At 39.3% G+C, this 13743-nt stretch overlaps 1 protein-coding gene across 1 annotated transcript; it reads left to right on the forward strand.

Annotated features, from left to right (window-relative positions):
- Positions 1-3568: 3568 nt before the first annotated feature.
- LOC149299718 (transcription factor Spi-C-like) lies at positions 3569-10856 on the forward strand. Its single transcript, XM_089486019.1, has 6 exons — positions 3569-3687; positions 5908-5935; positions 6911-6998; positions 7610-7719; positions 8629-8737; positions 10423-10856. Exons 1-6 carry the CDS (start codon positions 3569-3571, stop codon positions 10854-10856), a joined length of 888 nt encoding a protein of 295 aa, XP_089342145.1.
- The last annotated feature ends 2887 nt before the right edge of the window (positions 10857-13743 follow it).

Consider the following 13743-nt stretch of genomic DNA (forward strand, 5'->3'; position numbering starts at 1 on the left):
CAATGCCACCCCACACAAACAATGCTCTCGCAATTCCCTCCTGAAACCCCAAGTCCAAAGTATCTATTCCTACATCTGTCAAATGTACCCCATCCAATAGGAAATATCCTGGCAAAAGCCTCTCCTACTCCAAATGCCTAACCACCACCTCTGCAACATCCTAACAAAACTACCAAATTGTTAACGTTACCCCTACAACTAGCTACCGCTTCCTGATCCCTAACATGCTTCCAATTCAGCCAAGGCACTATCTCAGACCATACCACTATCGCTTTAGGAAGCACGTCCTTCAAAATCTGAGGTACTGCTTCATCTGTCTCACCAACTCTCTCAATTAACCCCTAATCATTTCCACCAAACAAAACATCTGGAGATACCCCCTCTCCAATAAATTAAAAACTTCCCCAACTACCTCCTTCCACCCAAAAACCTGAAAATCAAACCACTTTAATATGTGCCTTCAGAAAGACCAGCTACTGACCCGGTTCCAAACTGCAGCTCTCCTTTAGCCCAAAAGACGTAGGAATAATCCAAAATTCATGGCACAAAATCTGTGTAAAGAACAAAATTAATACACCAACCACAAAACAAGCGCCTTTATAATAAACAAAGATACAAAATCTTCTTAACTATGTCATCCCCAAAACCTAACCACGCAACCTCCGTTGTTGCTGCAATCCGAAATGAGCGGGTTCCAAACAGTGGTGGTTCCAAACCCAACTGCCCCAAACGCTGACCTGTCCTCATGTATCAAAAATGTGTCACAAACCTGCACAACTTCACATCAGAACAACTTCCAAATGGCTCTGTCTTGGACTTGTGCAAAGTAATAGACCGCATCTTGTCACCTTTGCATCCGGCAACTGCGGGCCCCCACTGCCCACCTTGTTCGCACGCACAAGTGGCGGAACATCCCCTGCGACCGGCCCTGGAGTTCTGCAAGTCAGGGGGGAGCCAATCGCAGTTGGGCTGCGGCCAGGCAGCAGGGTTAGGATCCAGATCCCCCACAGCGCTGAAGGGGACCTGGATCCTCCTCTCCGGCAGCCATGGACGTCTGTGCGATGCAGACAACCCCGCTGCTGCATGCGGTTCCCCCCTCCTCACTGAACCGGGCTGTCACCGCCCATGAAGGTCATTGAGCCGCACTGGCCAGCTGACTCAATTCTATTTCAGATCGACAGGGATGGCTTCTTAAAATGCTGCCCCTGTCGATCTTTGTCACTAAATAGCTTCCCATAGTCCCATGTTTAGTGACAAAGATGCCTATGGGAAACTCAATGTATAAAACAGGTTGATTAATGGTTGTCCTTTATATTTGCAGGCCCATGTAATCATTGCCTGTGACCTGTTGTATAACCGTGTCCTATCCTTAAAGAACCACAATTGCATTGTTGAGGATTACAGTAAGTCAAAATGATTAATAGAGAAGATGTTACTGTGTTATTTATAGCTAACCCCCACAAAATAGTTGTTTATAAATCATGATTTTTTTTATTGAAGGGAGGGATGCTTAATAAACAATGTTGATTAATGGTTGTCCTTTATATTTGCAGAACCACACCATCAATGGCTGTGACGTGTGACTTTTTCCTATCCTGAATGCTGCATTGTTGACAGATATCATTCAATATGTAATTTGTTGAAAAAAATTGTTGTGCAAAAATGATGTTTTTTGCAGAGGGCTTGGGGCCCTCTTCCTCTCCTCAACTGCCTCTAACCCTGCACCTGCTAAAGATGCTCTACTTTGTGGCACTCATACCTGCCCCACTCCTGTACCCCATGGTCCGCCGCACTGCACGATTCTACAATAAACTCTTCTGTGACTGCTTGAAGCCTCAGAGACGTAACAGGAATCTCTTCTGTGACTGCTAGCCCAGCCGTGCCACCCGCCGCTGTCCCCTGACATGTGCCCGCTGACCTCCTCGGACATGATTCTGAATGGACTCCTCCACTTCCCATGGATCCTTTTTCATCCCCCGGCTGGCTCAGGGGACCAATATCTCATTTTCTGTGCTTGCCCGTTTGCCTACAGACTAAAGTATTGTTGCAGCCTGGTCCACTTCACAGGCCACTTGTTGAAGGCAGAAGAGGGCCCTCTTAAAGCTATGCTGCTTCCCTCTGCCTTGTAGCTGCGCAACACCCCTCCAACAATGCCTCCACTCCACCGCTGGATCCATCCTGCAAGACAAAAATCTCCCCAACCCAAGATTCAGGTAAAAAGAACTGATTAAGTTTGACAGTTACAAAATGGAGGGTGCTATATTTAAAGGAGCTTTCAATGTCCCCTAAAAATAACCTTTTGTCTGATTATCCTAAGCCCACCTCCAAGCTGAGTCAGGGCCCCCTCCCCCTAACAGGTACTGTTCCATCGGCTACAATTTGAGTGTGCCATCAAGTTTCATCTATTCATAGCAAACACCAACCATGATTTTAAAAAAGGAACATATTTTTATGACTAGAGTTAGATTAAAAATAATTTTTAAATGGTTATAGTTTTTGCATAATATAATGTTTTCAAGCAGATGCAGCTTTGTTATCTTAGCCCAATCTACTAGACAAATACTTGGGACTTTCTTTCTGTGGCAAAATACAATGCCTCAGTTTTAATCAATAAAAGTCTATAAGCAGAACAGACTTCTTTAGTATTGCTATAAACAATTAGTGTGTTCTCGTGACAACAGTGGTAGCCTCCAGGTTTGCAGATACAGGAAGTTTATATATATATATATATATATATATATATATATATATATATATTGTGACACTGTAAACCCCCGGGAGATGCTTAGTTTGGCATTTGGGTACAGGTGCTATCCAGATCATACATCTGGGTCCCTGGGGTAGAGCAATTGGAGAGCAGGGTGGGCCAATGCTCCGTTCCCCCATTCTGTGGAAAATCCATGCCTGCTTTTCCAAGTGGCTAGAAGTCTGCATTTTACATATCATGTAGTAGTAGTCATGCAGTTTTACATATCAGGACTGTTGTAATAACAATCTGTTCCCTAGCAGGTCAAAAATACAACCTCAGATGAACAACAACACATGATATATTCAACAAAAAAAAGATGAAGAAGCTACATGTGTGAAAAACTAAGTGCATCCTTACTGCTCCCATAAGAGTTAAGATGCTAAGTAGCAGAAAAGAGCATCATCAAGTGTGACTACTTCTATGAAAAGTTTTAGCAGTTTGCTGGTCTGAGGCATTCAGGTGTGTATTAACACAATGCCAAAAGAAAAGACCTCAGCAAAGATCTTAGAGAAGCAATTCCTGCTGCCCATCAAGCCATTTCCAAATAATGTAAAGCCCATCATTCGACAGTGAGAAAGATTACTTTAAAGTAAAGTGCCAATCGTCCCAGGAGTGGATGTCCCAGCAAATGCACTCCAAAGTCAGACAGTGCAATGCTTAGAGAAATTGAAAAAAACACACAAGAGTTACATCTCATGCTCTACATGTCTCAGCATGTTAAATGTTAAAATTCTTGATAGTACAATTAGAAAAAGACTAAACAAGTATTGTTTGTTTGGAAGGCTTGCCAGGATAAAGCCTCTTCTTTCTATAGAGAACATGAAGCACAGACAACTCTCTGATGACAGACACTACGTCCAACTTCAGGAGGATCCCACAAACACCAAAAAACTCAAGAAAGCCATAAAAGGACTGCAGCACCCAATATCAGGCAACAGGTGGAAGGTCTGGTGCCAACAGACCCTAAAGTGGGCTCCTTCTATATGCTTCCCAAAAATAAACAAAGAGGGACACCCTGGAAGGCCCATAGTTTCAGGAGTTCGAACCCCTATGGAAAACATGTGGCTTGGTTGAAAAAATCCTTAAACCCTTAGTTAACAGATCAACCAGTTACCTCCAAGATAACACCAATCACCTAAACAAACTTGTCAAAGTTGGCACAGTTCCTGATGGCACCATTCTTGCTACCTACCATGGATGTAAAATCCCTCTACACCAACATTCCCCATTGTGAGGGTATAGCAGCATGCTGCAAATACCTGGAGCAGCAAAACCTAGAAACAGAACCCATAACACGACTAATACAGGTTATACTCAACCACTACTTCATATTTGGACAGGACTTTTATCTCCAAAGAATGGGGATGGCAATGGGCACACAAATGGCACCACAATATGCTAATCTGTTCATGGCCAAAATGCAGGAGGATTACATCTCCACTTGCCACACCAAACCACTGGTATATCTTCACTGCATAGACAATATCCTAATCATCTGGACTGGTAGCGAAGAGGAACTCCTTAGATTTCATGAACACTATCAAGCTTTCCACCCCAACATAAAATTGAAACTGAGCTACTCCCTCACAAACATCAAATTCCTGGACACTACCATGGATACAGTATAAAAATTATAGAAAGCCATGACTATCCCCCAAAAAAACCTTCTGAGATATCAGCAGCCACAAAAGAGAGATCAAGTACCATTAGTGGTAACCTACAATCCAGTAATGGAAGTCCTATGCAAAATCTCAAGGGAACTACAAGCAATCATACACACTGATGAAAGACTTCGGACAATATTCCCAAATCACCCACTCCTTTCCTTCGAACAGCCTTAAATGGTTTTAAATGGCCAATTAATAAGCAAATCAATAGTGATGAAAGTTTCAAAGTCTCTTGTAAGTGGGTTATGGTCTCCTCTCAAATATATAACGCATTAATGCCCAGAGGAAATCTTGCAAGTTCAACTGAACCATAGTACCGCTCAAGAATCAGGTATTGTGATGACATAGATAGCCATCCACTCCAAAACCACTGCCATTACCCCAGAATTAGGACAAAGGTGATGAAAGTGAACCCCTTGTGTATCAGATGCAAACAGGTTATCATGCTTACAGGCCTATGTATTTACCATCATTATAGATGTTAACTCTTTCCTCTACTAATACGGAAGTTCCCTGCGCTCCCAGGGCAAGGAAAGGGCCCTGAACAAGAAGACCATCCCTGAGCCAAGTGAGGCAATACCTGCCTGGACATTTTGTGTGTTGTCTGGGGGAGGTTTTCCAGAGCCTGGCGTAGCTGGGTCTGGCTGGGAGGTTGAGTAAGTGGGTGATTAGGCTGGTCAGTCCAGACCAGCATAGTTCAGTTAGAGAGGGCTCCAATTGGGAGCTAGGTTTTCTTTTTATGATTTGGTTTTTGGGGTTTAAGCGGTTAAAATAAAGCGCTGTTTTTTTCAAAGCTGCTGTTCCTGACTGATTGCCCTAGAGGACTGTGCTAGGACATGTATGGCCCTCATGCTATAGGGTTTGTCACAATACACATACATTATGGATATTGTAACTCTATGGATAGTGTAAAAAAACACTCAGGCTTCAGTAACCATAACATTATATTATTCTTTAACTCACATTGCATTACTCTAACTTTTTTAGCAAACAAAGAACCCAGGTGACACACGTTTATTGGCCGGCTGCTATTGTCAAAGAACATGTTAAAGGTTTGTGTGCACACATGCATATGAAGCTGCAAATATGGAATTTATATTTCACATTTAAACCACTGTGCTAAATATACATTGTTTAATGCTCATTTGCTTATGGGATTTTTGTATCCTGAAGGGTTAAGTGTTTTGCTTTATTTAAATGCCAATACGTCTCAGTGACGTGTAAAATGAGAAGCGCTTAAATATCTGCTACCTCATTTTATCCATTTATGGAACCCTGCAACAAAGGTAAAACATTTCTACATTATCACATACTTGGTTGCCTTTTTTTTCTTACAGTCTGAGGATTAAACACACTAAGCTGCATTATCAAAATAACACTTATTAGAGTAAATAACCAGTGATTTGAAAGAGTTAATGCGAAGGGCTTCAAATGTTTGTTAATAATGTTTATTACCCTGAATAACTGTAAATACTTATTATTGTATTACAGGAGACGCAGTGAGGAAAATAGAATTATGGTAAGTTAATAATGATCTTGAAATGTTAAATGAAGCCCTATATGATTAGTATATTATTATTATTATCTTTTATTTATATAGCGCAAACAATTTATGCAGCACTTTCATTTCTAGCTGGTGTTACAATTTAATAGAACAATTAATCTGGTTTGTGAAATCTTATATGCACTTCTGTGGCAAGTAGTTTATGTGTTTAAAACCAATTTTAAGATTTGTTATCTAGTTAAATATGTAGTTTGTTATTTATTAATTTTCCAATTAAAAAAGTAAAAATCAGGAACATAATATGCATGTGTAGTATAATAAAATGGTACAGGGCTTTAACACTATGTGAGAAACTAGTTGTTTTTTACTTATGTTTTAAAGAAAGTTTTCAATGATCCCCTTTTATGAGTTTCATGTGGTTGTGTACCCTTTGCTTGTTTTTGTTTTGTCTTGGAGAACCATGTCCACCATAGTATGGCTGTTGTGCTCAATACTGGAATTTTACATATCCCACTCGTTAACTGCTAAAAACTAGAAAGAAAGATGTTTTAATTTCAGTCCGAAAATATATCACAAATAAAGCATCACTCATAGTTTGTTTTTCACAAACACCAATAAAGATTCACGCATAAATTTGGATTTTTCAATGAGGTCCATTTCAAATAGCTCTATACATAATCAAAAAGGCAGGCATGAGAAAAATGTTGACCATTGCTACCAATTTGTAACACAGCTTAGAGTTAGATTGTGATGTTGAATTGGTCCAATAATATAGTTAATATATATTACATAGTACACAAGTAATTTGTTTTAACTAGTTTGACATATCCAGAAGTAGCTATGGGATACTTCCTCCACATTTTATAATCTCGTATGGGATGTCCTCCAGAGGGTTATTTCTAAAATACATTTAGAATAGTCACATATATAATGCTATACTACTGTGTGTTTCTTGAATGGTATATCACTCACTAATAATTATGCTCCCAGTTTCAGAATTTCCTAGAGCAAGACATACTGGAGGAACACACATTTGAAGATGCTCTCGAGATTCTACAAGCAAATTCAACTTTTGGAGGTCAGTATTCCATGGGTATGAATTCTCTCTGTCTGTCTCTCTGTCTTTCTTGTTTTTCAATGTATTGGTTTACACTGCTTTCTACTTTTTAGTGGTATATTTTATGTATTATAGAGTTTTATGAAATGTGTATGTAAAACCAATAAAAAATACATATATGAATAACAAGTAGAATCTTATTATTGACCTGTATTAATAATATTCTATTCTGTTGTATAAAAACACTCTATACAGTTAATTACTAACACTTAAATACTTAATCCATTATTTTCCTTCTTGATCTTGTTTTCATTCAGTTATTTAAATGCAATTTCTTTTAATTTCCTGGTCTTAAATAATATTTGATTTACAGTTCATTTAGAAAATTTGCATCAAAAACCCCTGCAATATGCTTAAAATGAAAGCACTTAAGTAAGAAATGATTATGTGTCTTATTTAAACAGGCAATGTAGTAAAGTGTTGGAAAAAGCAAGTAGAGTGTTGGGGTATATAGCTAGACCCTTTAATGGCAGGAAGAGGAATGTAATTCTACCACTTTAAGATCTCTGGTCAGAATTTTACATCCAAATTAATGTTCTTACATTTAATTCTAATACTATATAAATTAACAGAAAACAGAAGTCACATAGCATTCCTTAATAACCACACGCCAGCCTCGCCAAGTGGCAGCCTCACAGTACCATCTTTAGAAGTGCCAACATGCAACTGGATGGATTTGCAAGTAAGAAAGAATTCTAACTAACCTGGTGTGTTGGTGGTGGTGTTGAGCAGTTGGTAGTTGCCCTGTTTTATATTATTTTACCTCCATCTATGGCTTGTTGTTAACATGCCCCTGAAAGGTGACGGCAGACCCCGCAAAGTATACATAAGGTTATCGCCCACTGTATCAGACCAGCTGCGACTGGCAATGTTTATGTAAAGTGTATTATGGATATTCTGCACCTGAATGCCATCTTCATTATTATGTACACCATTACTGAATCGAATTGATGCTTAGGAAATCCGCCATTCTTTCTGTCTTTGAAGACTGCATGCCTGTGTTGTTTATCAACATTCATAAACTGAGATTAACCCCTTAATGACATGTACGGGCTCAAGATACATTGTTTGCAATGGGTTTAGGGACCACCCGTTGTCCTTAAGGGGTTAAATTAAAAAACAAACAAAAACATTGATTGTGTGTTATTAGCTAAAGCACATTGTGTTTATCTATACTTGTGACTTAGATGTAGACCAGATCCAATTTTATGACCAATTAATGGAGAAAACTGGGTAATTCCAACAATTTACAACATTGTTGTAACAACCAAAAATTGCCACAATTTAGAATATATAACAGTAAAGACACTGCTCACTCTGGCTGGGTAATACGTACCGATTCCTACAGTAGCAATATTAAATGAATAGAAACAAAAAAAATGGTGATTATAAATATGTCACCAACAAGAGTATATTTAGATCTAATATAATTTACCATTACATATACAAATAAGAAATACAAGTTGGCACAAAAAACATAATATATAATGGTAATTTGATTACACAGTTGTTGTTGTTTCTTCTTTTTATACTTTATTTTAAGAAATAACATTTCTTTTTATATGTGGATGTATTTGTTTTGCCTTTATAGATAAATATGCCCAACATGTATGAAGATGGCTTATACCAAAACATGCAGAGCATTCAAGAAGACCATGTAATGAACAAGACACATATAGCTAAAATCTCCCATAAAAATGGTAAGCTTAAACACATTGGTAAAAACATATGTAGATAGATGTCTAGGAAATATTTTTTTAAAATGTTACCAAAAATTAATTTTAAATGTGTTAAAATACAGTGGAGGGCAGGGCTGTCCTAGACCAAGTGGAGCAGTGGAGAAGCTATACAGACGGGGCAAATCAATTGTTTCTTATGCAGGGATAAGCAGATCCAGATACACATGGTGCATCATACCCAGGCGAAGAAAATAATTGCTCTGGCCTCTTCTCTGTACAGTTTATTCACTGCTCAGTGCTCTGCTCCCTGCATGTCACTGTGTGTGTGTGTGTGTGGTACAACCTTTCTGGTTACACTCTAACACTATAAGTCGGTGGTTGACGGGAAAGTGAAACAACAGGATATCGAACAATGTACACTAACACACACACTCCAACACGGTACATTGACACAATAGTATAAAACTATACACTAACACCCCCATATACACTCACTTTAACACCGTTCACTGACACCCAACACAGTGTAGCACTATACACTAAAACCCCCATGCACACTCACCCTAACACACCACACTGTGCGCTAACACAAACTCAGTCCAACACTGCACACTGATACCCCATACACTCTATCACCATACACTAACATTCAACAGAGTCTAACACTGTACACTGATACCCCCGAAAAACACACACTCAAACTGTATACTGACACACACAGTTTCACACTGTACATTGATACCCCACCTCACACCCATACTCATTCTAACACTGTTTAGAATTGTACACAAACACACATACACTGAAGGTAGCACTGTACACTGACACATGTTCTAACACCATACAGTGGCACTCCCCTCATGCACACAATCATCATATACTGACAAACAAGGTCTAACACTATACACGTACACAATCGACACGTACACACATTTATTCTAACCCTGTATACTGACACACACATTTTAACCCCAGTACTTTTTCTTTCTCTCCTTTTTCTTCTTCATATGGTGGTTCAGTAGTTAGAGTGCAAGGTGTTTTCCTACAGATCTCTGTTTCAGTGCTCCCCCACAGTGCATGTGGCTTCAGTGCAGACTGCCAGGATCTGATGTCATATCTTGTGTTCGGCATCAATTGCTGGCACACAGGTTGAGGGAGCTCTGAAGAAGAGGTCTGCGGGAACAGACCTCTCGCTTACTTTATTTTGAGCCAGCTAGAGGGAAATCAATGATCTCCCCAACTGGCCCTGCTCCTCCAGTGGTGGGTGCCTCCCCGATTAAGGCACCCCAGGTGGCTGCCTGGTACTAAGGCCACCCTTGGTGGAAGGAAAGTTATGTATCAACAAGAAATGGCTCTAGGATTTTAGGGGCCTAATGAAAAGTTAATTCCAGAAATTATCTCTAGCACCATAGTACAATGTTTAGTGTCATGAGTGCCTTTTGGCACACATATTATATCTGGGGAGGTGTTTGTTCTGTTTTATTTCTACTGCTAGCTTCCCTTTTGCTTCTGGGAACATGTAGATATGGACACAGTCTGAATGTAAATTATTGGACATTTCAAGCTTATTTCTGTAACTTTATTTTTGCTACTTGTTACATAAAACTTAACAACACAAACTGCTATGTTATAAACTAATACAATGACTTCAAATGCACCTAAATTCTATAGTGTGTTATTAATAATAACCTATTGTCATATATTAGGAAGGGGGAAGCTCCTGCTGTTTGAATATCTTCATCAAGCCCTGCGTGACCCAGACATGATCAGCTGTATTCAATGGGTAGATGAATCAAACGGTGTCTTCCAATTTGTTTCCAAAAATAAAGAGAAACTCGCTGAACTATGGGGCAAGAAAAAAGGCAATCGTAAAATCATGACATACCAGAAAATGGCCAGGGCACTTAGGAATTATGGCAGGACAGGAGAAATTCGGAAAATTAGAAGGAAGTTAACATATCAGTTCAGTACTCTAGTTTTACAAAAACTGTCACCACCTTGCCATCTGGAAAATGACATGGTACATTGCCAACATTTGCAGTATGATGTAGAGTACTGGAGCAATCATAATTACTCGAATGTTAACTGTTATGACTCAGTTTCTAACAATGAATATCCATTTTATCAGCAGTTCAGTTAGAACAGACTTTCTCCTCTAGAGTCTTCCTAAACTGAATACTTGTACTACACAAAAAAATGATGTTTGTATTTGTAGAGCAGAGTATTTAAAAAAAAAAAAAAATCCTGAGTATTTCCGTGGATGGAAAAATTATTTGTGCACCCTTTAGGTACTAAAAGAGCAATAACCATGATTCAAATACCGACTTTGAGAAGAGTAGACATGAGACTTGGGGTTTCAGTTCTTTGAATTTACTAATCATTATGAAGGTCAAACCTCTGTGAAAATTTGCTGTAGATATAGCTTGGTGAACCCTGTATGATCTATACATAGAGTTTTTAGTCCCCCCCCCAATGTTTACTAAAACATTCAATTGTGCAGGCGCAACTTCTTGCTAGAGGAACTTACCAGTGTTGGCTCTTCATAATAAATAATAAAGCGAGAGAGTTGAAACCTCAACTCTCCTGTCAACTCTTCTTTTAGTGAATAAAGCTCTAGAAGTAAATAAAACAATATTTTTATCTTTTTAAATATTATACTCTAATATTCACTGACTGACACAGGTATGCTCTGCCTGTATTGTCATACTTTTTTATGGATCTAAAATGGTCACATTTAGTATAGATTTGTATTTCTTCTTGTGAATCAGCACGTAATTATCCTATCTGTCTTTATGGTCACAATATACAAATGAAAAAATGATAGCTGCCCATGGTGATAAAAAGGGTCAAAAACAGGACATCTGAAAAGGTGTACGCATTTGCCCTTTATCCATTGGTCAGTTTGTGATCCAAGCACTCATGTATGATAATGGGATCTATTCACTAAAGAGTGAGTTAACATGAGAGTTTGCAGTACAGTTGTGTTTCTGCTTCTTGACATCACTATATGTTATGAAGGTCTAGCCTCAGTGAGATTCAACTGCTGGAAGAACTTGAAAGAATTGAAACTGCAAACACTCCTCTATTGGACTGTATCAAAATATCTAATATAATCTAAAGTATACCCATCTACTGGATTATCCTGGTCTACATTAGAATAAGCTATATACATATCAGGTAGCATCCAATAAAAATCAGGGTCCTGCAATTTAAAGTTGTTTCTTGTGGTTTTGATGTTAATTTTTTAAAATCTGTCTTTGTCCAGTTGAACCAGCAATTACAGAGCATTTTGCCATGAATTTCACTAAAAAAGGGATCTGTATAACCCCACCAAGTAGTCAGCAGCTAAAATATTTACCCGTTTGTGGAAAAATACTTGGTGCAGAAAACAGCTGCAAGGTGACCTTCACAGTCGAACTGGCTATAACTAAGTATTTGCTCGATTATAAGACGACCCCCCAAAATCTGAATGTTAATTTATGAAAAAAAAGAAAAAGCCTGAATATAAGACGACCCTATAGGAAAAAAGTTTTTCCAGTAAATGTTAATTCATGTAAACTATGTGAACAATTGTTTGTCAATAAAAGCTATGATTGAGAAAAATATTTTGTTTTTATTTCTTTTTTTTTTAACCTGCCCCCCAGTTATGCACATCTGCCCCCAGGCTTGCCACTCTGCCCCAGAAATGCCTTATACCCCCTATATGCCACTGTGCCCCATGATATGCCTTTTAACTCTCTAAATGCCACTGTGCCCCATGATACGCCTTTTAACCTTCTATATGCCACTGTGCCCAATGATATGCCTTTTGACCCCCTATGTGCCACTCTGCCTCCAGAATTGCCTTATACCCCTATATGCCACTCTGGCATTTAGGGGGTTAAAAGGCATATTATGGGGCAGAGTGGCATATAGGGAGGTATAAGGCATTTCAGGAGGTAGAGTGGCATATAGAGGGTTAAAAGGCATTTCTGGAGGCAGAGTGGCATTAAGGGGGTTAAAAGGCATTTCACAGAACACTCTGCCTCCAGAAATGCCTTATGCCCCCCCATTTAACACTCCCTGCCCCTCCCTCCTCCAAACTTACCGGTGCTTCTGAGTCCCCGGTGCTTAGTCCGGGCAGCGTGTAGAGCTCTACGCGATTCGTGTAGACAACTACGAGACCCAGTTTCCCCCTTTCTCCTGCCTCTCTGACCAATACTATTGGTTCTGGTGGCAGGATTGTGTAAATTGGTGTGGTTACATAGTTACATAGTACATAAGGTTGAAAAAAGACCGAAGTAAAGTCAAACCCTAATTAAGCTACTTCGAATTCTGCCATCAGGACAAAAAATTCCTTCTAGGCTCCAAAAGGCAATCGGATTTCTCCTTGGATCAAGAAGCTCTAAAATATTAATTCTATTAATAGCCCTGTATGTCATGCCTTTCTAAGAAAATATCCAGACCCCTTTTGAAGGCATCTAATGTATTTGATAACACCACCTCCCTAGGCTTCTGTTTTCTGTTATAATTAATCTGCATATGAGCTGCATATATCTGGACATTTTCTCTTTTTCGGACCATTCTCTGTAAACCCTAGAGATGGTTGTGTGTGAAAATCCCATTAAATCAGCAGTTTCTGAAATACTCAGACCAGCCCGTCTGGCACCAACAACCATGCCATGTTCAAAGTCACTTAAAATCTGCCATTCTGCCACTCGGTTTGTCTTGACCATGGCTGCATGCTTAAATCCTCATCCACATCTTCACTGACTTGGTGGGAACTTCCGCCAAAATGGCAGCACTTGCTAGTCCAATCAGGGGAGAGGGCATCACTGAAAGTGCCATTTTGATCTAACTTGAGCTCAGTGCAATATAGCGACACATTCCGTGAGGTCCTCTCCCCGATCCTCTAATTGGGGGACAGGACGTCACTGAAACACAGTAATTTTGCCCTAACCTGAACTCAGGACGAAGATTGAGAGTGAGTGTAGGCACCCGGCAAATTATAAATGCGCCCAATTCTATCTAACTATCTATCTATCTAT

Source organism: Sceloporus occidentalis, unplaced genomic scaffold (assembly GCF_023333645.1).
Source record: "Sceloporus occidentalis isolate IW3139 unplaced genomic scaffold, rSceOcc1.0.p SCAF_28, whole genome shotgun sequence".
NCBI lineage: Eukaryota > Metazoa > Chordata > Lepidosauria > Squamata > Phrynosomatidae > Sceloporus > Sceloporus occidentalis.